Source organism: Theileria annulata, chromosome 4 (genome assembly GCF_000003225.4).
Source record: "Theileria annulata chromosome 4, complete sequence, *** SEQUENCING IN PROGRESS ***".
Classification (NCBI taxonomy): Eukaryota; Apicomplexa; class Aconoidasida; order Piroplasmida; family Theileriidae; genus Theileria; species Theileria annulata.
This window is the reverse complement of record NC_011098.1, coordinates 1049128-1075121: the sequence shown is the minus strand read 5'-3', so window position 1 is coordinate 1075121 and position 25994 is coordinate 1049128. Positions and strand designations below refer to the sequence as shown.

Genomic DNA, 25994 nt, shown 5'->3' with positions numbered 1-25994 from the left:
TAGTCACCAAAAGACAATTTAGCAATCCATAATATTTATAAATCCTAATATTGCAAAATGAATTAAAAATTAAACTAAAATGACACAATGTGTAATCGAAGATCGCATTAAGTGTGTAAACGAAAATCGATATGAATCCAAGTACAAATCTGCAGATGTGTAAATAATACCCACCCAAAAATAAAAACAGAAAATCAATTATATCAGGAAATCTTATGACCAGAATCAATTATTAATAATTAACGACGAATTCCACATTCTAATGTATATCATATGGGGAATCTCAATTAAACAAGGAATTTTTTGTTTAAATCTCACACATCACTCATCCTCCAAATCAAGTAATAATAAAATCTAATGTGCAACTAGACGGATTTTATTAATAAATCTAACGTGTACTATGGAATCTCACACAATATATTAGCACTATTTCTAATATTGCGATAACCTTTTATCCACCTCTGCCATCCTTTTAATGAACTGTCTTCTTACCTCTTCCATCTTCTCATCATTCTTTTTAGTTTTCTTAACGTTTTTTAGATGATTCTAAAATGTTAGTCTATGAAACCCTACCTCCTTTTATCTAGATATTTACTCCAACAAACTGCTTAAATTAATACCTTACTAGCTAAATGTTTATCCACTGATTCCTGATTTAAGAATGTTTTGCCTTTACAGTGTACACAGTAAGAAACTTTGTTTCCCGGGTAATTCTTTATTGATTCATCTACATCCGGAATTAACAATAATCATATAACAAGTAGTTAGGGCGTTAATTACCTATATTATTTTTTTCATTTTCAACATCATTTTTTTCTTCATTTATGGATGACTCTTCTTTATTAGTTTCAGGCTGTTCCTCAAGACTAATTGGTATTGGAGCGTTTGAACAGTACAAATAAGCTCTTTTATACATTTTTAAAAATTATTATATAAAACCCATTCATTTAAACAATTTATGTATAAATGTATGAATAAGATCATAATATAATACAGAATGTTGTGGATTTTTATCATGTGGGAGGTTGTATGATAAAATCATAATGTAGTTTATATTAACGTCATGAAAGCGACCTTGATGGTAAACATTTAGTAAAAGCTTCTTCCCAAGAGAAGCTACTAAGCCTTACACAAAGAATCTCAAAAACTGTTGACACGTTTAGGACACTTTTCTTGCAGTTTGGCACATATTTCTAAAAACTCATTGTTAAATTCTTCTAACCTTGATTGGAAGTTTTTTAGCCGTAATATTATGCGATATCGCCTTGTTCAACATTTTGTTCTGAAATATTCAGTCAATTACATTAGTGTTAGAATACCTTTTTAACATTCGTGTCAACAAGGCCTCCAATAACATAAACCTTATCATCTGACAATTCTTCCAAATACTGAACTTATTAGTTTGATAATGTTATTACCTCAGTTGCATCAGGTGAAAGTACAACAATCTTATCTTTATCAAAAAGCTGCCAAAACTCAGAATCGTGTACATGAACCTATTGAATTTAATGCCATTAGTTTATTTCAAACCTTCCAGTTATTAAAACCAAAAAGTTGGCAGTCTTCGTAGAGAGTTGATGATTGAGAAAAACTAGTCAAAGTTAGGCTAATCTGAAGTGTGTAAGTAATGTAATGTTATTACCGGTGTTTTGTATTTCTTGATGAGATTGTAGCAAAGTGAAATTTGCTTAGCAAGGCTTCTGATTTCCTAACTCTTTATTATTATGATTTTAGTACCTTTGAATTCATGTCATCACCAAAACTGCAGTCTATGCAAATTGGCAGGCCTTCTCTATGAGCAGTTTCTAGAAAATTGTTCAGGTTTACTGATTTCTCATAATTTGTAACCCTCAAATTGGAAATATAAGTTTCCCGTTCATCTAATAATGTTTAAATAACAATACAAAATTAATGAAACTATATAAAATTACCTGGAGATAAAGATGATAAAAACTTATCTCGTTCAGCACGGATAACAGATTTCCTCCTCTTTTTGACTTCAGATCTCTTGAGTCTGCGACCTAAGCGTTTTTTCTCCCTCTTTAAACGTTTTTTCTGGCTTCTAGGTAACCTCTTGTTTACACTAGGATTCGAATCTTGTGAATTATTTGTGTTTTCCATACTAATTATTTATTGGGAATAGCAAGTGGGTTATGATGGTTTGTGTTCATCGAAAAGTCTTACTGAGAAAAATGATGTATCACTGATAGGTAGAAACATAGCTCTGAAATCATCCTTACTAATAATCCTCTTATTTGTGAGTCCAGCACTTTTAAAAAGTGTATTAAGTTTAGAAGAGTCAAATTGACCTTCGTCAAAGCAGGAAAGCATATGCTTTAGGTCAGATGAGGGGAGTTTACCGTTTTTCTGCCAATCCAAAATGGTATAACATTCGTCAAGTTTAGGGCCTAAAAAGTCTTCGACAGAGGTGAATTCAGGAACTTTTGACTTAATATCACTATCCAGCCTAATTTTATTATCTAAAAGCTGAACGAATGTATCCACGTCAATAAACTCAATGCCTTTTAGCTTAAGCTCCTTATTAATTGACCTTGACTCAGAAGGTGTAAATGTGAGTCCAATCTGCCTCGATACGTTAACAAAACGGGACGCTGGAAGAAGTCCTAAATTATTTTCATCATCAGGGTCGTAAGTCCATGGAGAGATACAATTCAGAGAGAATACAGATATGATTTCGTCGAGCAAATTTATAGTTAATGTTGATAAATTATTTAGGTTTGTTAGAGAGTGATTTGAATGACTAAAACCCATATATAAATGTACAAAAAATATGAAATGAAAGTGTGTATGAAGAAATTGTAGAATAAAATTTTAAAAAAGTGATAAATTCATCCAAATTAAATTATTAAAAATAATAATTTGGTGATTCTTAAATTAATTATTCAATGTAAAATATTTTATTTACATATGTATATGGAATACGTTAGCTGATTACACATATCAAATATTCATATACATTAAACTAAAATTTTAATCTAATTTAATCTAATTTAAGTTTTTAAAGTATAAATGGAATCATTCTAATTTTATTTGATATTCTTATTTTTGTATCCGGCTGGGGCAATTAAATTCATTCTTAATTATAATGATTATTCAGGTTTATCTATAATAATATTGAAATATATATAATATGTCAGACAACACAATTCCTCCCGCTGACTTAAATACAGCATTGAACCTTCTGGTTCTTACTATGCTCAACGAGGTATATATAATATTAATCTTTCAAAACTAATTATTTTATTTAGCAAGTGAAAAAAGTGTGCTTTAACAAGTGTTTCCCATCAAAATTCGACGATAAACTAAATAAAAACGAACAGATTTGTATCGCAAAGTGCATGGACAGAATGTAAAATATAAATATTTAAAATAATTTTTTTATAAAAATCCTTTAGGTACGAAGCTCACACAATACTATCGCAGGCGGTTTCAGAAGCATCTAAGAATATTACAAATTCACAACAGTAAACAATACTTTAAATAATGGGAGTTCACAACTTATGGGACCTTTTATCAGCAACAGCTTTACCAGTGAGAGTTGAATCGCTCTTCGGCAAAGTTTGCGCAATTGATGGAAGTTTTTGGATCAGCCATTGTCTAGCGTCAGAATCCAACATGAGGCATGGCGGAGATATAGTTGCTGTGTTCTTTCTGAGGATTTGCTATCTTCTTGATAGGGGAATCAAACCGGTGTTTGTATTTGATGGATGCTCTCCATTTGCTAAAATGAAAACTATTATTAGGCGGAAAATCGCAAGAGAAAAATCAGAAACTAACCACAAATTGATGGCATTCAAACTGCTTGCCCTACAAATGAAAAACACTTCAAGGCATAATAAACCTAAGCCTACTGAAAATGATAGAATTCATTTTGGGCCTTCCAAAAATTTTAATGGTGTCAATTCTCCTCCTGTTACTGATTCTCTTCACGTCCTTCCCACCGACGTTTGTGTTGATGAAGGTGATGATCCCGCCACAAATTCGTTAAAAGAACTAATTGAAGACGATTTAACAGATGAAAAGGAAAAGGAAGAAACAAATCCAAATTATGATGAGCTCTTGGAACTTTTTTCAGAAGAATTTGATCCAAAAGAAGATTCTCAAGGGACTTTAGAATATTATAATGACTTAATGTCATCCACAGATGTAAATTATGAAAATGAGATTTCATCAATAAAGAACTCAGAGTATTTGTCAAATAAGACTAAATTTGAGCTTATGAATGCAGTTAGAGAAAGGTTTATCCAGGACGATATGAATGAATGCATAAGGATTAAGGATGATATTGATCAATATTCCAACTACCAAATTAAATCATATATCAGAGGACTAAGAATTAATAATGAAATTGAAGGTTTTAGGTCAGAAGTGACAAAGGATATGCTAAACATACAACATCTTCCAGGAGAGTCAAATATAGGATATAGTCATAACACTAGACTGGGTTTTGATTTCTGTAACTATAACAGATACTTTGGAAGAAAATTGATGAATAATCTGGATCCAGAAATTGAATATCCAATTAAAACAGACCCGAAGGAAGAGATTGAATGTATTGAAAATAAACCAAAGGAACTGGTTGACAAGGCATTATTTGAAACAGACGATGATATTTTCGGCAAGGAATTCATGTCAGATATTAATGAAAAATCACAAGAATCTTCTAAAAACACTGTTAAAAATGATTTCAGGTCTTCTGATACAACTGAATTGAACAATTTATCACCAATTGAAATAACCAGTTCACCAGAAAAATTGAAATCCGACCCTAAAATTGATAGTCGAGACCCTAAAATTGACAAATCACACAATAACTATTTTTTGGCTCTGTATAGAAAATATTTCAAAGATTTGCAGATGGGAGAGGATTTGAAAGAGTCGGAGTCTAAACTTGAGAGTGAATTTAATTTGGAAGTCAAGGAATCAGAGATACCTACTGAGAATAATGAAATAGAAGGGGAAGAAACTGAAGAATATATTACAGAAAGTTCAAGAGTAGTTGGCTATGAATATACAGATTCCCATTCAGTATCATTAAATCATAAACATCCTTATTATGAAAATATCCATAAATTACTTGACCATTTTGGAGTGCCGTACATAGTGGCGCCGTCAGAGGCTGAGTCTCAGTGTGCATATATGAATAGGAGTGGGAAGTGTTACGCAGTTATTTCAGATGACTCAGACTCTCTGGTCTTTGGAGCCAAGTGCCTCTTGAAAAATTTCTACAACGATAAGGTGTTTGAGCTGTATAAGCTGGACAGGATCAGAAGAGAGTTGGGGATAGGAAGGAAACAGTTGGCGTTAATTGCAATCATTTGTGGCTGTGATTACACTAACGGAGTTAAAGGGATAGGGATAGTAAATGCTCTAGAAGTTATTAAAGCTTACCCAACGTTTGAGGATCTGTATGACTTCAGAGATTGGGCAACAAGTGACCTTAGCGTAAAGGGCGCAGTAACAGATGAATGTCCTATCAGGAAATCATACAAACTTGCACATGTTAATTATAGAGTAAATTGGACCTTTAGCCCAGATTTCCCAAATCGAGAAGCCTACAACATGTTCCTTAACCCATCAGTAACAGATTCTTACAAACTCGAGTGGAGACCACCAGATGTAAATTCATTAATTAGTTTTATGGGCAGAAAGTCAATATTGCCGTTGGATCAAGTGAAAGAGTGCCTAAGAATGCTATCATTAAGGAAATCCCAGCAATTTATTATCGAGGATATTATGCCTGAAATCAGGGCGAATCCATACGTAAAGAGCTCATTAAAAAATTACAGGAAAACACTAAACACTAATTTATCAGCATTTAGGAAAGCATTATCGAATATTAAAATGAAGTCCAAGTTCAATGTTAATACGACCATGGTTTATGAGCGTAACCACACATTGTCGAAAATCAGATCAAAAAGAATGAAAGATTCAATCAAAGTAATTAGAAGTCGAGGTCGCAAAAAACATTTTAATTTTAATTTATTATAATTTATGTTTATTTAATATGAATTCAAAAGAATCACAAATTTATGTGTTGGTTTGTTTGAATCTGATAAATGTCGTTATTTTGTCCATTATGCCATAGCATTTTATATTTTGAGTCAAAGGAGTACAACAACTCAAGTTTCTCGTGTTTAAGGTGTTCTTATAACCTGCCGGTAACTAAAAACTACTACAAGGAGACAGTTTGTACTAATGTGAAGGAGGCTGGGAAAACACTCTTTGAAGCCAATGAATTCCAACATGCTCCTAGGATTCCAGGTATATTGTAATTTTATATTCATTTTATAGCTGTTTGTCCTTCTTGCAACAACAAAGAGGCCTACTTCATGAGTATTCAAACGAGATCCGCTGACGAGCCAATGACTCAGTTCTTTGTGTGCACAGGATGCCTAAAAAGATGGAAAGAATAACATTAAAAATTGTAAAATATTCATACACTTAACATTGTAGAATAAATGGAATAACATTTTGTAAAACAACTCAATATTGTGTAAAATATTTGATTAAATATACGATATTTATAAGTACAAGATTTATTTAATTAATAAAAATTAAAACTAATCCCATCAATTCATTTCTGAGGTTTATGTCTAGAATTATTCCTTTGATTTCTCCATCTCCTTGTGCCTCAAGTTGTCCTCTTCAATTGTCGATAAGCACTTCAAAGCTGCTGAACGCCTAGGCCTAGGCCGACCTACAGTATCCGTAGGTTTTGCAGTTTCAGTGATAGGGACGGGATCATGTTTTACAGTTTCTAAGCTGTTCTGTGCCGTTGGTTTATCTGATTTTTGGACTACATTTAAAGGTTTTTCACCTTGATTTGTAACATTTGTTGAATTGGTACCCAAATCGATTACATTGGTCTTTACCTCACCACTTTTATCTAAATTAACTCGATTCTGTTGTTTATCATTTGATGGTTTAGGTTCAGAAGCTTTAATCTTATCATTTGAAGTTGCAGAGTTCGACGTTTTATTGCTACCACATAATTTGTTGGCACTGGTTACAACCATTGAGGCGTACTGGATATACTTGATATAGAGTTCATCAATATTAGACTCATCACAATATACTAATTCAAATTTAAAATAAAGTGGCTTACTGAGAGGATTTGAAATTGAAATAGAGTCGTCAGATGAAATCTTGCCACCTTCATTTCTTACCCCTCCCCAATGATATAACATTCCAAATGCAGTCCACGATTGATGTCCAGACTAATTTCACAATTAATACCAATATTGATAATAGAAATAATGATACCAACAAATATATAACTACTAATAGAAGTACCAGATTAACAACATCTTCAACATATCGAAATGATTTGGTTTCAAGTGAGTAGCAAAGTGACTTGATATTCTTTACATTTTCATTCTTGAAATCGTCACCACCCGTTATTACCACACAATTATTCACAAATGTCATCGCTAATCATTATTATCCAATTATATATAACTATGTGTGTAATTAAACTTGTAGATTTGTATTACTTTGGAATGTTCTTGATTCTGAAGGACACTTAACATACACCGGTAATATACTCTAAGGAATAATTATTATTGATAGATATTACCCAAACAAGCGAATCGTCTCTGATTGAATGAAGTGCATAAAGTCTCGTTCTAGGTGACACTTGACCACCTAATCCTCCATAAATAATCTAAACCATTTATCATTGTAAATATAATACCATTGGTGAGTTTGATGAAATGCCTGTTTTACAAGTTGAGTGAAATGCTCTGGGTGGAGGTGTAAGACCTCTAAATGGTACTTTCATCCACGAATTTGAACTAATTTTCCCGGGCACTAGAAATGTACCGTAGTTTATATTCAACGACCACAAATCGTTAAGCAAATTTGACCCGTCACAGCCTCCAAATAGTACAACATAATTTCCGACCTGTGCAAGTGAGTGACCGAATCTTTTAGGAGGACTTGGTCCTGATGTTTGAAAGATGGACCATGTCAGATTTTCAGAGCCCAGGTTTAAAACATGTAAATGTGTTTCCAAAAGTAGTTTATTATGTGTAAAACCTCCACAAACAAGAAGAATTGGTGTGTCAAGAGTTACGTAGATAACACATGAGGCGTGAAAAGCTCGTGGTTCTGGAGTGTTCTTAGTATCCAACAGCTCCCAATTTGGTCTAAAGCTCTGAGCATCCAAAAAATACAACTTATCGCTCACTATGATTTTATTTAAACCTAAAATAATATTAACCATGTTCTCAAAATGAAACAATTTAGATAATATTTCATACCGTGGAGGAATGTGGACATATTAACGTAGTACTGATTGAACGAATTATCTTTAATACTTGTTCCTCCGAATAAAACTACGTATTTAGTATTAAATCTGAGTTTATTATTGAAAGTGCGATTATGGACTTGATACATCACAAAATCATACATATGTTCTGATGAGAGTATAACTTCTGGTTTATCTTTTGACTTTATTAAATCCTCTTCTGTTATGATCTGTGAGTCTAAAAAAATAATATTGCTGTCACGTTCTGGTCCTGTAATTTCCAGCCACATTTTTTCGCTATCTTCTGGACGCCATGTTCCGTATAAAAGGGCCTTCACCTCGTTCATATTAACTTCATCAATGAACTTGGTGTATGCAACATCGTCTTTGGCCATCATATTGAAATTCTTTGCAAATTCTTTGTAATATTTCAAGTCCAATGTAGGCTCATCATCTGGTTGAAGATTATTTGATCTACTTGAAGATTCAGAGGCTGACATCTCAGGATTGTCATCTTTAGATGTATAATCTGAGGATGGGCATTTCTGAGCGTTCTCACTCACAGAGCCATTATCAGTGATTATTACATTTTCAAGTGTAATACAATTTTCTGTATCGATAACAACACTTATATTATTATTATTACTGTCGTTTGATGTGGTAATTGAAGAACTATTGGCATTGGAATCACTGTTTTCATCAGTTTTGTGATCGGAAGTTGCATAAGATCGAGAATCTAAAATATAATCAAGTATTAAAATATAGTATATTAGTTACCTTTATCAAATGATGTTGAATCCTCCTTAAATCCGTGTTTATATATTACAAATGGAGAAATTGTGTGACCAAAAACGCCGGAATTTAGATTCATATGTTTAAAAGTGATAATATATCAAAAATAATCATATTTAATTGGATTTATGAATAATAATAAAAATAACCAAATTAATATTGAATAAAATATATGTATGCTTTACCCAGCATACCGAGTAATAGTTTACAATAAACCATATATATATATATTGAAACAAATGGAATAATATAACAATTTTTATAAAGAATAATTTTTAAAAATATTATTTGTGTGTTTATTTTTCAAATGTTGATACAGTTGGTATCGATTTTACATGTACAGATTATGATATTGGTGCGTCGATTTTCCAACGTCGTAAATTCCCAGTATTTCATAAGGCGCCGCATCACCTATTATATAACTTATTTCGATATTTATCCGTACCTGCGAAGAACACCCGCCCTTTGGAGCTTTTCCCAACACTAATAAGCCATCCTGAACACATTAATCAAGTTGTTAGATACCACTTGGTGCCGGTATTGACCTATATGCCGCCTTAAAAGACAATCTGTTAGAGTTAAACGTGATGAGATTTAGGTTCTTATTGTCAGGGTTATAGTTTGCCGTCACTAGAACGTCTGTAGTCGGGTCATGGATCAGTGACAGTGGTAGGCTCAAATTAGCTGAGGTAACTTCAGTATTGAAGCACTCGTTTACATCCATCAACACTGTTGAGAATTTACAAATGAAGAATGGCGCCACCTTATAATCACTTTCTGTATTAAAATTTATGAAATAGAGTTCGTTTTCCGAGTTAGCCGTCCTTGAAATCAGCGGGTTTCCACAGAACATTCCCACAGTCATATCTACCAAATAACATGATTATATAGAAACAAGTATATAATATTGTACTTGTTTAGAATAGTACCTGATTTATGTAATGTGTAGTCTGTGAGAAAGTCATGTGTGAATTGCAATATATCATTAATCCTGTTAGACTTAAGGACAAGCAAGCAGTATTTAGAGTCATATGAGTTGTTAAACTGGTCATGGTCCTTCTGGCAAGTCCATGAATTTGATGAATTTGTTTCACAAATATTGCGATTGGCTCTGACTAATCCGAAGTAGATAAACTTTCCTGTGGATTCATTTGGCACTGATGAGTCTCTATGTGCTGAAATTGATATCAATCCATATGTATTTTCAAATGTTTTAAAATGTATTGTTGAGTTTTCCATGTACTTCCACGATAGGACGTGGTCTTGGAATACATTTTGTGCTGTGGACGATTCCACTCGGATGTTAATTTCGTTTAGAAGTCTGAGTGATACTTGTGGTACTGTGAAGGAAGAATGCAAGTATATTTTATTGTGATAATATATCGTTGATTCATCCGTGCTAGCGCGAATTTTGTTAATCTAAATGTGTGTATATATTAATTTTGGTTTTACCACTGGCTGTTCCTGTTTCGACGGTAGATCGCTGTATCCAAAGTATAACAGAAACGTTATACATAGAATTAAGAACAATAGGAGGTGGCTGAGTCTGTTACTTTGTTCTTCTTCCTCGTTCCTATCAGTACTTCGACCACGACGAAACATGGCACATATATTTATTTAAAATTCATTTTAATAATTTTTTACCTATTCATTATTTTTAAATTAAATATTATATTTATTTATTTGCTAATTTAATTTGTATAACCTTATAAGGCGGTTCTTCAACTCCTGGTATCACTTAGTAACACAATACATATATATATACTATTTTATTATATAACTAAATTATGTATTATAATACATTATATAAATTGTATAATAAAAGTTATGAGATTACGAAATAAACGAATTGGCCTTTATGTTTATAATTTTCATACGATGTAACATTTCTTTTCTTTATATTAAACTATTTGGATTTTAGAAACGCATATCAGAGAGAAGATTAGTCTAAAATTCATGACAAAGTCAATCATAAATGATATTTCCATTTCATCATTTATACGTTTCTATATTCTTTATAAAATTCTTTTCAAATCTTTAAAAATTTCAAATCTTAAAATTTTCTAATTTTAATGTGTGCTCAAATGTTTTCAAATGTTCAAATTTTTTAAATTTTTTAAAACTTAAAATCTTTTCAAATATTTTCAAATGTGTTAAAATATCAATTTTACTGTGTTGATCATATTATGGTATGGGTTTCTAGAAATCCATTTGAAGTCCCATTTTCATGACTCAATGGGCCAGAGTGTGAGTATTTTAAAATTTTAGAGTTAAACTCATTCCTGAACTTGTAATCACTTATGGTCAGTGATCCCATCGAACTTACTAGTGAAAAGGAGTCCTCAGGAGTTGTTGAAATTAAAGTGGATGACTCGGGACTCCTCGGTGATCTGATTAACTTTTTGAAAAAGTCATTATCATTCGAAAGTTTAGCGTAGGATTTTGATGGTCCCTTTGACTTTGTGAGTTTATGGTTGTAATGGCAGAAGTTACAACCGAAACCTGTTTTGCAGTAATTCGTCTTCTTATTTGCGAACACGCAGGGCTTGCAGTAACCATTTGAGTGCAAAACTGAGCCAACACTTGGGAGTGAGCTGTTTTCAATGACCTTGTAACAGTTTCTAAGCTCCAGAAACAAGTGAACAATGTTTGTTTCTGACGAAGAAATGAATTTTAAAATGAAAAGCGCTCTGTCCCTGAACTCATTAGCCGTCAGAACTATATAGTCATTTTCTACGCTGTAATGTGCGGCATCGTTTTTGTAAATATGGTTTACAATTTTCTTCAATTTTACCACCAAAGAGTTGGTAAAATATTGCTTTAGTCCCCTGAAAAAAGTAACGTTAGGCATGGTGTCAAGGTTTCCCAGCTGTTCACATGATGAAACCTCTGGGTCCTTATTCTCGTTAAATTGGATCTTTTCATTTTCTAACTCAGATTTTGTAAGTAAAATTGTTGGAAATTGGTCAGCCAAGTTTGTTTGAGGGATATCATAATGTAGATTCAAATTAGGTGGTGTGGATCGATCATGATGGTAGAGTCTTTTAGAGTTAAAGTTTGTCTGTGGTTCTGAATTTATAAAATCTCGAGTATAAACGTTTCTGTTTGAGTTGGAAAAAGAATTTTCCATAATAGTTTGAATATAAAGTCAGGAAACGTGAGTGGGTTAGATTAATATTATTGTGGTGTGATATTTTGGTAAAATATCAATATTAATCTTTAATGAAAAGACCAATGTGTTTTTTCTTGGTGTTAGACAGTAATTTTGATTGACATTGTGTAGATAGAACACTATAATCCTAAAATATATAAATTATACTAATAATAGTAAATATAAAATTATTTACAAAACACACATTCATAGACATGATTGAATAGAATATGAATGAAACCAAAACACGGGTTGTAAAATAAGATGAATAATTCTCTTCATTCTTCCCCATAACACATGAGTTATGTTTTATTCCCTGATAATAAATAATTCACATCAATATAACAATATTAATTCATGTTTTTATTAATATTCTTGTCATTTGTTCAAACACCAACTTGATTGTTTGCTTATTTTGTATTTGGAATAAAATGTGTCGTAAATCAGAAACAATTCTCTAATTATGTTTACAAGAATATTTTTTAATTAATAGTTTTAAAGTTTATTTATAATGTACTTTTATAATTTTTGATTAATTTTTATGTTCAGTTGTTAATTTTGAATATTATAACTATTCCTTCCAATTTACACATTTGATTTTAAATATTCCTCAATTAGTTCCCATATTTGTTTTGAATTTATTTTTAATTTTTTAAATTAGTTCATACTAAATTTATTATTTATAAATTTACAATTTTTATTTTCATTTCCTTCTAACCTTATATTTTATATTTACACATTTATTATTACTTTATTTTTTATTACAAATGAACGAATCTTTATTTGTTCGATATTATCGCAAAATTAATGACAACCCTGAACCACTTAGGTTGTTTATATATTGCTCCTCTGTTTTTATTCGTTTGGCTTTAATTGCATATTCCAGCTTCCATAATCTTAAATGTATTTTACACATAATTATTTTTAATTATTATTTATTTTAATGTAAATTTAATTATTATTATGAATCTTTTTAATAATTTTGAGTTTAGTTGATGTTAAGTATACTGATATTGACTATTTGGTTTTTTCGGATGCTTCTAAGCTTGTTTTGGCTGGTAAATCGCCATATCTTAGGCACACATATCGCTACACTCCCATACTGTAAGCTTCTATGACATAATAACACACAATAAATGAATTCTATATTACTGTGTAGATCATATTTGATGGTTTTTAACCATTATTTGTTTAATGATTTCGGTAAATTGCTGTTCACAGTATCAGATTTACTCGTCGGACTTGCGATTGAGAAAACACTTTCAGCAAGTTCTGACCTAAAGAAATATCTACTCTCAGCATTGTGGCTCCTTAACCCGTTTGTAATTGCAATATCTTCCAGAGGCAATGCTGATACAATTATCTGTCTCATTATCATTTCTTCCATTTACTTTCTAAAAAGAGGGCATATATCAGTATCAGCTCTACTGTAAGTTACGATATTTATTCCTTGTTTCATTTTCGTTATTTTATTTTAGGTTTGGGCTGTCTGTTCATTTTAAGTTATATCCTGTGATTTATGCATTGCCGGTTGTTTTTCATTTATACTCACGAGAATTGGTATGTTGTTGGCTTAATTTTGTAGCTCGTTAGGCTAAAATCAGAGTACTCAAAAAAGCGTAAATTTCTAATGAAACTGCCCCTGCTACTAATAACTCACATTAACTTTAAGCAAATTAGATTTGCCATTTTAAGCTTTTTGTCATTCGCATTCTTCACATATTTAACATTTTACCTGTAAGCCTTAGACTAATATTAGTTGACAGTAACTTTAATTGACTTGCTGTAATTTAATTGTAGATATGGATTTGAGTCGATATATGAGTCGTATTTGTATCATTACGTGAGGAAAGACCACCGACATAACTTTTCATTATATTTCAATTTAATGTATTATATTGTTGATACAAACATGAATGTAAGTTTCAATACATATATAAACTACAATATTTATTGAGTATCTCATATGCTGTTCAGTTGAACTTGTTTGTATCGTTTGTGCCTCAAGTTTTCTGTTTTTTAATTTTCTCTCTGGTCGCCTTTGTCGATTTGACACTTTCACTGTTTCTAATGGTAAGTTTTAAGACTCATTAATTTCTAGACCATCTCGTTCGTCTCACTTAATAAGGTGCTAACGTCACAACACTTTCTCTGGTGGATTTGCCTACTCCCACTAGTCCTGAGTAAAATTAACCTGAACTTTGGAAACCTGAGATACTTCTTGCTCTCAGTGGCTTCAGTGTTCGTGTTCAAGTTCTTCTGGCTCTTTTGTGGATACAGGCAGGAGTTTCTAGGATATTCCAGCTTTAACGAGGTGTGTGGTGGCTTAATATATTGTTTAGATGTTGTTTTCATCAACATTCCTTGTGGTCTCCCACATGCTTGTCGCATGGACTCTAATATACAATTCCTACAACAAATTGACAAAGAAAACTGAATAAAATATGTTAATTATGGTTTCAATTTAATTTTAAAGATGATTTGATTTTTAATTTATGAAATTATATTTCTACTCTATTCTAGTGTATGTACACACATGTATATACATATGAGTATTATATACAATAAAGAATGCACATATATGTTTGTATGTTTAGTTAATTATATTAGTTTAAAATCTAGTTGATTGAATCAATAACAGCTCTAATGGTCTTGATTCTGTTGAAAAGACGGTGCATCAGGTCGACGTTTTCCTTGAAAGTGTTTCGGAACCACTCATCTGAGCAAATTATTATATTTCAACTAACCTATCATAAACTGTTTCTTCATCTCAAAAGAAGATGAATAATCTGAATTTTCCAAGTTTTCATCAAGTCTAATCAGAATAATTCTAGAGTACCGAAGATAAAGTTCAGTAATCATGTTTGAATAGTAGTCCAACGAGTTGTCCATCCCCTTGACTCTTTCATACAGGTCAATCATCTTTTTGAGTTCTAATCTTCTATTTGATATATATTCTCTGGTTTTGACAACATTCTGAATCCTATCATTAATATTATTGAAGATAGTATGGTAGTGTTCTATAGTTTCTCTAAAATGGTTCTCTATAAGTACTGAAGCTTGTTCATTTCTCCTTACATACTCCTCAACTGCTTGTTGATATATATGGGCAGAATCTAAATTTGCTATAACTTCCGAATGAAGCATTGCCATGTTCTCCATAATACCAATTGCTTTCTAAATTCTAATTAATTAATGTTAAAATACCTCTTTTATGTCAGTGGATTTATTCAACTTTCTCATAGTCTCGAAAATTGACTTGTATCTATTGACCATATTTCTACTATTACGGATTTTTTCAAATAAATCTGTATTTGGTTTTACAATTGTCAGGGTAGTTTTTCCAGATTCAAATGATATTGAAGACTGTGATGTGTCATTCAATTTGGTTCCTACATTAGTTTTGGGAAACGGAAACAATTTGTAAAACAGAAACGAATCCAATACTTGGATTTCTGAATCACAATAATATTTTTGTGCGATAATGATGTGGAATGGGTTATTATATTCAAATTCTAAACCTTCCATATTAGACTTGATAACAATTGGTGGTGAAAATACACCTTGGTGACTCTTGGTAATAAACGGCTTAAAACTTAGTTTATGTTTATAATTAATGTGATATGACTCATTTCTTGAGTAATATATGAAATCTGAGTCTGATATGTACTGAAAGTAGAACGGTTCATCAGAGTCAAACTCCATCGAGTGCGATAATTTACAGTGATTCACACGGTAGAGTATGTTTTTATTATAGAAAATTGAATTTGAAGGATACAGTTGAAGGTTCGACTCAAACACTTGTAGCTTTGAATTTGAGTTACATACTAAAATTACCAAAGGCTCTGTTGAAAGTACTAATAGTGACTGATATGTAGGGTATGAGTATGAGAATTTACAATCAGGTATACAATCCGATATCAATCTTATGATTATTGGGTAATATGTTACACTGGAATCATGTGAGAACAATGAGTCCTGAATTTTCAGTACAAGTTCATAGTTATTCTCGTGATTATTGAAAAAGTTATTTGGTGTGGTATCAGAATTATCAAATTTATATGTAAACCCTTCCTTCATAAGTTCAAGTGTTTTTCTTACCATTGGTATATTTTTAGTCGTGTCACAAATTTGGTTAATTGAAATGGGACAATAACAGAATACGTATCCGTAATTTGATAGTACGTACATGGTATATGATCCAAACGTTGATGTGTCATTACAGTTCCAAAACATGTCTACAAACACTCCAAATTTCGTTTGAAACTTCTCTGATATATCAGTTTTACCATCATGTCCCAGTCTACACATTTGTTCGGAGACTTTGATGGTATATTCAGCCTTATCAATACTGTTATCCAAATTAAACAGTCTTAAGAACGAGTAATTTCTAACTTTCTCCGGATGAGAATCATCTACAACGTCAGTCTCAGCATCTTCTGATCCATTTCTATAATCTTCTGATATTAGTTCATTTGTTGTAATTACAAACGTGTTTGAGTGTAACGGGTTCCAAATAGCTTTGACTACGTTTACAATTGAATTTGATACAGTCTGTTTTTTGAGAATCTGTTGGCCTTGAATAACCTTTTTAACGAAAACTCTTCTACAATTTCCATGATTTTCAACAACATATTGCGATATTTCGAACGGTGTGCTTGCGATGAAACAGTATGTGTCGGAGTATAGAAGTAAAACAGAGCCATTAAGATTTACTGACAAGTTTTTGACATAATGGAACTGAGAATTACCTGTGTCAAGAGACACATTGAAATAATAACATGATATTGAGTTGTCGGTGTCGAGATATTCACATTTTATAGTTACAAGTAGTTTGTATTTTACAGAAATACCTAAATTATGTGGAGTAAATTGTTGATTTACAAGGGTAAACAGCGCTGGAGAGTCTAAACATCCCTTGAAATACTTGTTTACTGATACGATAAGTAAATAATTTGAACAATAATCAAAGTGTTTAAAAATCGATGTTGAAAAATAGGAATTTGACTCATAGTGATATTTTTCTTTGGATTCATAGGATTTATGTAATTTTTCTAAAAAATTAATAGTAACATCATTCATTGATAACAATCATATTAAATTAATTAAATAAAAGAGAAAATATAATTAAGAAAATTACTTACATGTGGGTATAAATTTGTTATATAAGAGAATATATTTATATGTATTAAATAATTAAAATTAATTTTTGTATTAATTCATTAAAGAATCTTGTATATTATTTCTATTATCTTTAATAATGTGTTATGCTTAATAATAAATAATATTCTTAAATTTATTTAAAAACATTAAATACTTAAATTTTAATATAATATAAAAATAATGTTAAAAGATTTTAATATGTATTTTAAAGTATATTGAACTTTTCAATGTCATCAATTTCGGAACAACTAGCATCTTTTAGAGATGTTAAGAACACAAAACTCAGAAGATTCTTATCAGAATATAGGTCAAAATTACCATGGAACACTTGCAAAGTATCAAATTCATATAATTATCTCAGATCTCTTGATGAAAATTTTGAAAAATATGAATCTTTGTTCTCAGATTCATTATTTGGATTATCTTCTTTATCATTCTCAGATACAAATGAGAATAATGATATTGATATATTTAGAGAATCTAAAGATATTGAGTTTATGACATCTGAGGAGCTTTCGGAACTCAACAAGTTGATCGACTCATTCATTCAACACACTGTACAATATTTCTTAAATGAAAACACAGAGATTTTAATAGATTATCTCATTTTTAAATATGATATAGCATCAAGATTTAGAGAACAGTTGATTGTATCATATATACAATATTACAATTCACCGTATTACTGTAAATTATTATCTCTAATCACAATTGAGAATGGAACTGCCTTCTATCCATTGTATGAAAGAATAAAGGATGTAACAGTGGATTTCACCGAGTGCAAATATGTGACATTAAACTTAGTGGTTTCAGAGATTGTTAAATCATTCTCGATTTACAAACAAGTTTCCACATGTTATAATAAACTCTCAAGATCTAATAGTAATGCAATCTCATTTTTCAACTTTGTTAATGCTCAATATATAATTACAAATGGACCAACAATCGATGATAATGAGCTAAGGTATATAATTAATATGATTATTGGGGGTTTAATGGTTGATAACATAGAGTATTTAAACTCGCAAATCTGCTCGATGATATCACTGTTTTCATCAGTACAGTTACAAGTTTCTGTACAGAATGAGATTATAAAGATGTGTAAGTTTGTGCTCAATAAGATTGTTGAGACGGATATGTCTGAATATGGTTTAGTATTTAGGAACTTTGTATTGGTGATGATGTTCATGTTACATAATCAGACCCAAACAATAGAGAAATTACCACATGAAATAACAATCCCTTTAGTAAATATAATAAATAAGAAATCAGTGAGACAAGTATTTTTGGATATTAAGGAATCCAAAAAATCGTTGGATTTTAGTATTTTCACAAACACATTGTTTCATTCACTGGTTTCATATTTTGTAAAAGAGAATTCAGAACAAATCACTACGACATTACAAACAATAGATAATGAAAATAGAATAATTTCAGATATTAAAAACTTTCTTCAATTTGTTAAAGAAACTGATTTAAACTGTGTTAAACAAATAGTAATTAAAATAGTTTACGAGTTGAATAAAATTAATTCGAGAATCAAAACTCACAACGAATCAATGATAACATTTAGAATTGACGGGTTTGAACTTGCACTAAACCCTAAAATTAAGTACCTGCCAACAGTATTATTACTAGGACACTCGATAGAAATATTAAGAGATTTAAGTCCAAACATACTAGAGAGAACTTTAATGGAATATATAAATAAACTAGACTATGAACAGTTAAAGAGAAACATCGAAGTCATACTATACATATATCATAGGAAATCTAATAATCTGTCAACAATAATCATGATGTTGTATAACAGATATGCAAACCAATTGGATAATTTCAAACCCATAAAGCGTGACAAATTGGATTCTATCCATTCTTGTTTGACAATCTTTGAAGAAATCGAGCTCCAAACATTGAAAGATTCAGTAATCAATTCATTTATTGATATCATAGTCTCAACTTATGAGACCAACTTAGTGCCCGAGTTTAATTATTATTTATCGAATTTCTTAAATCGACTGAACGAATACCCAGAATTGTTCTCAAAACTATATTCTAATGAAAGGTTCATTTCATCAATACCTTCAGTATATTCACTCAACTCAATACTACTTCAGATACAAAGAATTATTGAACAGATGGACTCAAGTTATAAGTGTGAATTGGATGGTAAATTGGAGTGTGAAAACATTGAAGAGTTGTTAATGTCCAAATATGTTTTACACATACTGAATAATAATAATTGTGAAGATTTATTTAAAAAATTTCAATTGTTTTTTAAAGTATATTTAGCCTCAGATGAATCGACCAAGAAGATTGTATCAGAGATTATTATACCATACATACATTTCATTAAATCAGCATTGAATTACACGGATTCAGAATATAAGGATATTTTTACTGTAAATTTGGTAAATATGGTAGATACAGAAGATTTGGTGTTGAATAATCTAATAAAATTGATGAACAATGGTGGTAACAATGATTTATATGTTGATGTTGGAGTTGATAAACTAAGTGCTTTATTTACACCATTTTGTGCCTTATTTTATCTAGTAGAGAGTATAGAACAGGTTATAAAATCTTGTTCAGATGTAAAATATATGCAAATGGTATTAATAATGGAATTGTTGTCAAAATATGTAAAAAGTGATGTGGTTGATGGAATTAAAAGTGTAGTTTATGAAGTTTATGGACTAATTTTTGGGAAATATGAATTAAAATTATGTGAATTACACAGTAAACGGAGTCCACTGATTACAGTGAAAAGAATCCAAATCATACTAAATGATGAACAATTGTATAATGAATTTAAAGGCCAAGATTTGAGAGTGAATGAATATTCACAATACGTGTTTGAACTTTTTAGAATAAAGTCTCATCAGAAGGAATTTAAAGTATTCTACAAACAAGGTAAGATTTTGTTGGCTGAGAGATATAAACATTTCATGAGTTTAGAATATAATAAAATATTGAAAGATAATACCGTAATACAATATCTTTCAAAAAATGTTGAATATAATCAGTGTGGAGATGGAGATGGAAATTACTGTTCAGTCAATTTGGATTATTCAGTGGAATCAATTGATAATGGATGTGATTTTGTAATTAGATTGTTCAAGAATTGTTCAAATGACAGTTCAGAAGTGTATTTAGATTTGTTAATAAGAATACTGGATTTAATATATAATTCTACAAGTGAATATTTGGGGCAGTTTACCAAACTTGTGTACCAACTTAGTAATGAATTTAAAAATACAAGTATTGATAGATTGACAAATAAAGTAACAAAGAAGGTCAAAAGTACGTCTGTTGATATGGATATAAAGTGTGATGTTACAAAACTAGTGAATGAAATAACTAGACAGGATATAAGTGTACAAGGATATGAACATAATTTGATATCAATAATTGAGAATAACATAACATCAGATGAAGAGATATTTAAGGCGTTTATGATTGAGTTTTTCACATCAGGGTCAAAATGTGTATTTAATACAGTATTTGCGGACAAAGTAATAGAATTAATAGATGGATCAGGATTCCAAGTATCATTTCTATTGAAAATATTATATCAAATTGGATTAAAAATGGAATTGGAACTGGAAAGTTGTAAAATATGGAATGAATTGGCATTGGTTAGATTAGGAGAGTTTTTATCAACTTCAATAGTGTTGTTACAAACTAAGAAAGTAGATGAGAATGAACAAGAGTTTGGAGTATTGACAAATTTGATAATAAAATTAGGAACAAAATATAAGAAATGGGAAATAGAATTAAAGGAATCAGAACAAAAATTGGATAACATGAACTTGGTGAAGTTTTTGAGTAATCTTGTTGATGATACATGTCTAGTAGTATTGAACAAGTATAAATCAGGTATATTTTGGAAACTTGGAGAAGAATTGAGAAATAGTATATACGGTTCATTTCTAGAACTAAGTAAATATTCGAGATCAAAGTATATAAATATATCATTGGAATGGTTATTTAAATTTAAAGAATCAGACGAGAATATGATTTTACTATTCATTGAACAATTAATTAGGACAAAGTTGCAAGAGAATGTAATAACAAATTTGGTAAGGAATTTAAAGTTACTAAAGTCATATGAGGTTATGGTACAAAAATTACTCTCATCAACATTAAGATCGAAAATAAAGTTATTAAACCTATGCAAGATAATTCATCACTTTACAATTTCAAGAAACTTGTCAAATGAAGATTTCCAGTTCATACTTAGAAATACTAATATATTACTAGAACACTATAGTAAAATAGAAAATTCTAAAGGTGAAGAATTTAACAATGTGAATCAAAGTTTAAATAAACAGACTAATGGTAAAAAGAAAACAAGTTTTGTCACGGGTATAATTAATCTAATTACAAGACACAAAGTTGAAACTGAAGTGGTACAAACAGAGTCAAATGATACAGAAGATGATACTGAAGATATTGTGGAATTGTTTAATAGTATAGTAATGTATTTGAAACAATTACTAGAGAGACTATATACAATTATTGGAAAAATTAAGTTTGAAAAGAGTATATATAATAGTTTATATCACGGGATATGTTCGTTCATTAATAAGTCAATAGTACTAATGGGAGCCGATTCAGTGAAATTTATAAATAAACTGGTCCACAAACTGATGGTATTTGATGTTAGAATCTCATTAGATAATAAAGAATTGGAAGAAGTGGTCAGAAATACAGTCACGTCGACAGTAAATAATATTCTTAATTTTGATGAAAATACACCAAGTGTAGTATTGGAATTGTTAAATGGAAGTCAAGGAAAGTTTGATTTGGTTAGAACAATATATACATCATACCTGATATACACATACATATATACAGTAATAATAAGTGGAAAATGTACAAACTCATTTAAATTCGCTGAAATATTCCAATTAGTTATTAAGTCGGAAGAATATTTTAGTATATTATCGACGTTGGTATTTATTAACTTGAGGATGCTGGCTAAGAATGAAATATTAGATAAACTGAAAGGGTATCAAATATTGGATTTTAAGGTTAAAAATAGGTCAAATGGAGAATTAGAACAAGTTTCTACACAAGTGTTTAGATTAATATCAGAGTTACTAGACGAACAAAAGATTAGAATACAAGTGGACCAGTCACTATTTAATAAGAAATCATCCACAGCAACCTTGTTCATGAAAATTAACGAGTTTTTATACTCACTCTTATCAACATTGGTTTACTACAAACACTATTATGAGAAACAAGATAATCCAAAAACAAAGATTACTGAATCAATTGATAGAGGTGAATATATGAGATATGAGGGATATGAAATGATAATGAAATTGATATTGGAAATATTCAGGTAATTAGAAAATCACTAATGATATTTTAGGATAAATTCAGTAGGAGGATTCAATCTCCATGTATATGGAATACTAATGTGTATATACAAAGAATTAGAAAAGATGTCAGATATAATTACATCAGATGAATTATCAAGGATTCTACATGAGAGATATGATACAAATATTATTTTCAAATGGGATATTTATATAATTACAAACCTATTATGGTTAAATAAACAATCAAGTTCAAAGGTAAGTTAAATTTAAATTATAATTTGTAGGAAAATGTAATGAGATTTAAGTATGAAAAGGAGTTTGATAAGGTTAACAATTTGACATGTCAAATAATGTTTAAATTGTTTAAAATATCCTCAAAGATTTATGAAGTTGATAGAAATGAAGATTTGTTCAACCAAATAACATATTTCAGAAATGAATTGTGGATGTATTTCATAATCAACACACCGAATTGTATGGAGTACTTTTTACCAATAATAGTGGAATCTTTGGACAAATTTGAGTTGTTTTATTTGGAAAATAAGGCATTAGATTGGTCATTTGTTGATACAGTATACTCATTGAAGCTTATTATATCAATTAGTAAAAGTAAATTAGGAATAGGAATCAACTACAACAGTACAATAATTGAAATTAGTGAAAAGATTATGAAAATGAAAATTGGATCAAATTTGTGTTATTTCATACAAATACTGATCCTACTGTTGTGTTTTTTATTGTTAAAATATTTCAAAGTATCATTGAAGAAAGGATTTTATGAGTTTTGTATTCAAATGGCATTGGAGTTTAAGTCTAGAGAATCTAATGGGAAAGTTGAGTTTGTAGATAATTCTAATGAGAATTTGGATAATTTGATAGAAAATGAATTCATGGGATTGAATATAGACGATTGTTTGAATTTATTGGAAAATACAAATACCACCAGTCTAAAGAGTTTGAGAAGTGAACTTTTAATAACACAAATAACATATTATGCAAGTCAATCAATAGAATTAAAGAGTTTAATAAAGTTATTTTCAAATCAAGAACAACTAGTTAAGATTACAAGATTAATAAAAATAATATCTGTTAATATAAGATATTTGAAACCTGACTACCATGAAGATCTCAGAAATATATATCTCATATGTGTGAACTATTATAATACAGTATCATCTCAAATACTTTCTGAACAAGGTTTAGTATCGTATAACAGATCGAAGAATAAATCAATTGAAGAGATTCTAGAAAATTCGACAAAACTTGCAAGTATATTTTTCAACAACTCTGGAGTTGATTTGATATGGAATTTTGAAGAATCATTTTTATCATTTTCAATAAACTATTTTAGTCTAATTTCACCCAATAGTCTGGTAGATTTGTTTGAAAAACAGTCTAAAATATATGAACAGGACAAACAGGATCTTGGAAACAGGATTTTCTTGTTAGTAACATTATCAGCAATATGTGAGTATGGTAAATATGGTGCAACAAACTTAATATCAACAAGACTTTCACAATATTTTGAACACATATCTGAACACATATTAAATGAAGCCAAAAATAACCGTATTAACATTCAAGTAATAAATTATTAATAACAATTAATTAAATAAATTATAAAATAAATTATAATTATCCAATTAATATTTTAGGAAATAACATTTGATAATTGTTTAACATGGTATAAGAATAGTAAATTATTATTGGAATTGGTTGAGAAGTCGATAGATACATGGAATATAAAAAGAGGTATTGAAGTAAATATTTATTGTTTTTAGGTTCAGTTCCAGATGTTGTTTTAAATTCATGGTGTAAAATTATTAAAAATCATATTTCAATATTGGATTACTTACCAATTAATGGTGATGTTGAAGTTCAAAATATTACTTTTGAAGTATCAAACTCTATTGAAAAATCATTAATACATTTAATTAATGGTTTCATTACACAAGATAACAAGGTAATTATTAATACTAATATTACCAATACTAATTATATATAAATACCAGTACTAATCTAAATATTACTAATAACATATTAATATATTGAATTAGATAATAAAAATTGAATCATGTTTATCTGAACAATTGGCAATGAAATCACTTAATATAAAGATTGGATGTTTGGTTATAATGAATCACATTTGGGATGAGTTGGGGGTACATTTAACACCGGCAATTAAGAATGTAATGCCTCTTCTTGGCGAACTCGTTGATGATGAAAATGAAGTTGTGAGAAGAATAGCATTAGAAGTTGATTCTAAAGTTAAGGAAATATTATACCAAAATTAAACTAATTTTACTATTGAATAACATATTTTAATTAAAATTATTAACAAATTAATGAAAGTTATAATATAATGTAGTGTATATACACTTATATACATGTGTGTATATTAGTACTAGTATAAAAGAGTGATAAACAAAATACATAAATATAGTTAGTAATATAAACTTATAATGAATGTAAATGTAAAGAAAATTATATCAATAGTATAAGATTATGAAATAAAACATTATGGAGACATGACATCGAAAATATTAAAGCGGCTAATATGACTAACCAAATCATGATGAACAGAGGTGGGTTTATTGTCACGATCCTGAAAAGAAGAATACCTATAAGTCCGTTTAATGACCCTGTAAGATCTTGATGAATTTGGTAAAGAAGTGTCGATGGCTAACTTATGCGATTGAGCTTCGTTTTTCCTAGCTACTTGATTCATAACAGAGAACAGAGGCTTAGATGTCGTGACAGGACCCTTGTAAGACATTAACATGGAGTCAATGTTTGCGATGTGGAGATGAGATTCATCAGATCTCATAGAGCAAAGACATTTGTAGTGTGAGGGAGAGCAGACGTTTGCACACCTTTGACCACAGTGTGAAGAAGCTTGATAATTTAGTGAATGCGGGTGTCGATATATTCTTTTACCCTCAATTCTAGCTAATCCACACGTTAAAATGAATCTTCCTGCATTTCTCCAGTCGAGCGGGTACCTTGGAATCATAACCGAAGGAATCTTGGCAATAATGAAAAATTTGTGGAAATACCTTTGTTGTAGGATACACCTGGTCGTATAATTTCTTTCCATGTTGGTGATTGCCTGGAATGTGTTATTTTATCTAAAATTACCTCGGAATCCTATACACGGTTTATGTGCTGGTGGCTGGAAAGAGAGCCGAAGCTCCTTTGGAGGCTTTTCAGTCAATAAAAACCTTTTAATGACCAATAAATATTTATTATATAAATACATTAATATAAATTGTGTAAATGGAAA

At 30.2% G+C, this 25994-nt stretch overlaps 11 protein-coding genes across 11 annotated transcripts, besides 15 other annotated features; 4 read left to right on the top strand and 7 right to left on the bottom strand.

The window, feature by feature from the left end:
* Positions 1 to 1722: 1722 nt before the first annotated feature.
* On the bottom strand, positions 1723 to 2121 carry TA08910 (uncharacterized protein; the record flags this gene model as incomplete). The annotated part of the gene is made up of 2 exons (XM_948093.1): positions 1723 to 1880; positions 1932 to 2121. 2 exons carry the CDS (start codon positions 2119 to 2121, stop codon positions 1723 to 1725), a joined length of 348 nt encoding a protein of 115 aa, XP_953186.1.
* Positions 2122 to 2151: 30 nt separating this feature from the next.
* Positions 2152 to 2772, bottom strand: TA08905 (uncharacterized protein; the record flags this gene model as incomplete). The annotated part of the gene is made up of 1 exon (XM_948092.1): positions 2152 to 2772. The coding sequence occupies one exon, from the start codon at positions 2770 to 2772 to the stop codon at positions 2152 to 2154; it is 621 nt and encodes a 206-aa protein (XP_953185.1).
* A 379-nt stretch (positions 2773 to 3151) lies between these two features.
* Positions 3152 to 6012, top strand: TA08900 (endonuclease (xp-g/RAD2 homologue), putative; the record flags this gene model as incomplete). Its single annotated transcript, XM_948091.1, has 4 exons — positions 3152 to 3226; positions 3270 to 3370; positions 3417 to 3485; positions 3558 to 6012. 4 exons carry the CDS (start codon positions 3152 to 3154, stop codon positions 6010 to 6012), a joined length of 2700 nt encoding a protein of 899 aa, XP_953184.1.
* Positions 6013 to 6080: 68 nt separating this feature from the next.
* Positions 6081 to 6437, top strand: TA08895 (RNA polymerase small subunit, putative; the record flags this gene model as incomplete). Its single annotated transcript, XM_948090.1, has 2 exons — positions 6081 to 6285; positions 6316 to 6437. The coding sequence occupies 2 exons, from the start codon at positions 6081 to 6083 to the stop codon at positions 6435 to 6437; spliced, it is 327 nt and encodes a 108-aa protein (XP_953183.1).
* A 186-nt stretch (positions 6438 to 6623) lies between these two features.
* TA08890 (uncharacterized protein) lies at positions 6624 to 9143 on the bottom strand (the record flags this gene model as incomplete). Its single annotated transcript, XM_948089.1, has 7 exons — positions 6624 to 7241; positions 7288 to 7454; positions 7518 to 7569; positions 7601 to 7687; positions 7718 to 8229; positions 8286 to 9008; positions 9050 to 9143. 7 exons carry the CDS (start codon positions 9141 to 9143, stop codon positions 6624 to 6626), a joined length of 2253 nt encoding a protein of 750 aa, XP_953182.1.
* A 252-nt stretch (positions 9144 to 9395) lies between these two features.
* Positions 9396 to 10666, bottom strand: TA08880 (uncharacterized protein; the record flags this gene model as incomplete). The annotated part of the gene is made up of 4 exons (XM_948088.1): positions 9396 to 9547; positions 9590 to 9931; positions 9994 to 10483; positions 10517 to 10666. The coding sequence occupies 4 exons, from the start codon at positions 10664 to 10666 to the stop codon at positions 9396 to 9398; spliced, it is 1134 nt and encodes a 377-aa protein (XP_953181.1).
* Positions 10547 to 10666: a sequence feature (Signal anchor predicted for TA08880 by SignalP 2.0 HMM (Signal peptide probability 0.000, signal anchor probability 1.000) with cleavage site probability 0.000 between residues 40 and 41).
* Positions 10550 to 10609: a sequence feature (1 probable transmembrane helix predicted for TA08880 by TMHMM2.0 at aa 20-39).
* Positions 10667 to 11243: 577 nt separating the features above from the next.
* Positions 11244 to 12194, bottom strand: TA08875 (uncharacterized protein; the record flags this gene model as incomplete). Its single annotated transcript, XM_948087.1, has 1 exon — positions 11244 to 12194. One exon carries the CDS (start codon positions 12192 to 12194, stop codon positions 11244 to 11246), a length of 951 nt encoding a protein of 316 aa, XP_953180.1.
* A 788-nt stretch (positions 12195 to 12982) lies between these two features.
* TA08865 (mannosyltransferase, putative) lies at positions 12983 to 14652 on the top strand (the record flags this gene model as incomplete). The annotated part of the gene is made up of 8 exons (XM_948086.1): positions 12983 to 13118; positions 13208 to 13319; positions 13375 to 13644; positions 13694 to 13796; positions 13834 to 13952; positions 14016 to 14133; positions 14193 to 14288; positions 14317 to 14652. The coding sequence occupies 8 exons, from the start codon at positions 12983 to 12985 to the stop codon at positions 14650 to 14652; spliced, it is 1290 nt and encodes a 429-aa protein (XP_953179.1).
* Positions 13040 to 13108: a sequence feature (8 probable transmembrane helices predicted for TA08865 by TMHMM2.0 at aa 20-42, 140-162, 169-191, 227-249, 287-309, 329-346, 353-375 and 390-412).
* Positions 13544 to 13612: a sequence feature (8 probable transmembrane helices predicted for TA08865 by TMHMM2.0 at aa 20-42, 140-162, 169-191, 227-249, 287-309, 329-346, 353-375 and 390-412).
* Positions 13631 to 13644: a sequence feature (8 probable transmembrane helices predicted for TA08865 by TMHMM2.0 at aa 20-42, 140-162, 169-191, 227-249, 287-309, 329-346, 353-375 and 390-412).
* Positions 13694 to 13748: a sequence feature (8 probable transmembrane helices predicted for TA08865 by TMHMM2.0 at aa 20-42, 140-162, 169-191, 227-249, 287-309, 329-346, 353-375 and 390-412).
* Positions 13891 to 13952: a sequence feature (8 probable transmembrane helices predicted for TA08865 by TMHMM2.0 at aa 20-42, 140-162, 169-191, 227-249, 287-309, 329-346, 353-375 and 390-412).
* Positions 14016 to 14022: a sequence feature (8 probable transmembrane helices predicted for TA08865 by TMHMM2.0 at aa 20-42, 140-162, 169-191, 227-249, 287-309, 329-346, 353-375 and 390-412).
* Positions 14193 to 14261: a sequence feature (8 probable transmembrane helices predicted for TA08865 by TMHMM2.0 at aa 20-42, 140-162, 169-191, 227-249, 287-309, 329-346, 353-375 and 390-412).
* Positions 14347 to 14400: a sequence feature (8 probable transmembrane helices predicted for TA08865 by TMHMM2.0 at aa 20-42, 140-162, 169-191, 227-249, 287-309, 329-346, 353-375 and 390-412).
* Positions 14419 to 14487: a sequence feature (8 probable transmembrane helices predicted for TA08865 by TMHMM2.0 at aa 20-42, 140-162, 169-191, 227-249, 287-309, 329-346, 353-375 and 390-412).
* Positions 14530 to 14598: a sequence feature (8 probable transmembrane helices predicted for TA08865 by TMHMM2.0 at aa 20-42, 140-162, 169-191, 227-249, 287-309, 329-346, 353-375 and 390-412).
* Positions 14653 to 14833: 181 nt separating the features above from the next.
* TA08860 (uncharacterized protein) lies at positions 14834 to 17297 on the bottom strand (the record flags this gene model as incomplete). The annotated part of the gene is made up of 3 exons (XM_948085.1): positions 14834 to 14934; positions 14963 to 15392; positions 15423 to 17297. The coding sequence occupies 3 exons, from the start codon at positions 17295 to 17297 to the stop codon at positions 14834 to 14836; spliced, it is 2406 nt and encodes an 801-aa protein (XP_953178.1).
* A 308-nt stretch (positions 17298 to 17605) lies between these two features.
* Positions 17606 to 25005, top strand: TA08855 (uncharacterized protein; the record flags this gene model as incomplete). Its single annotated transcript, XM_948084.1, has 6 exons — positions 17606 to 22731; positions 22762 to 22966; positions 22996 to 24294; positions 24367 to 24463; positions 24493 to 24674; positions 24769 to 25005. The coding sequence occupies 6 exons, from the start codon at positions 17606 to 17608 to the stop codon at positions 25003 to 25005; spliced, it is 7146 nt and encodes a 2381-aa protein (XP_953177.1).
* Positions 22721 to 22731: a sequence feature (2 probable transmembrane helices predicted for TA08855 by TMHMM2.0 at aa 1706-1728 and 1910-1932).
* Positions 22762 to 22819: a sequence feature (2 probable transmembrane helices predicted for TA08855 by TMHMM2.0 at aa 1706-1728 and 1910-1932).
* Positions 23392 to 23460: a sequence feature (2 probable transmembrane helices predicted for TA08855 by TMHMM2.0 at aa 1706-1728 and 1910-1932).
* Positions 25006 to 25229: 224 nt separating the features above from the next.
* On the bottom strand, positions 25230 to 25970 carry TA08850 (uncharacterized protein; the record flags this gene model as incomplete). Its single annotated transcript, XM_948083.1, has 2 exons — positions 25230 to 25800; positions 25867 to 25970. The coding sequence occupies 2 exons, from the start codon at positions 25968 to 25970 to the stop codon at positions 25230 to 25232; spliced, it is 675 nt and encodes a 224-aa protein (XP_953176.1).
* Between the last annotated feature and the right edge of the window lie 24 nt (positions 25971 to 25994).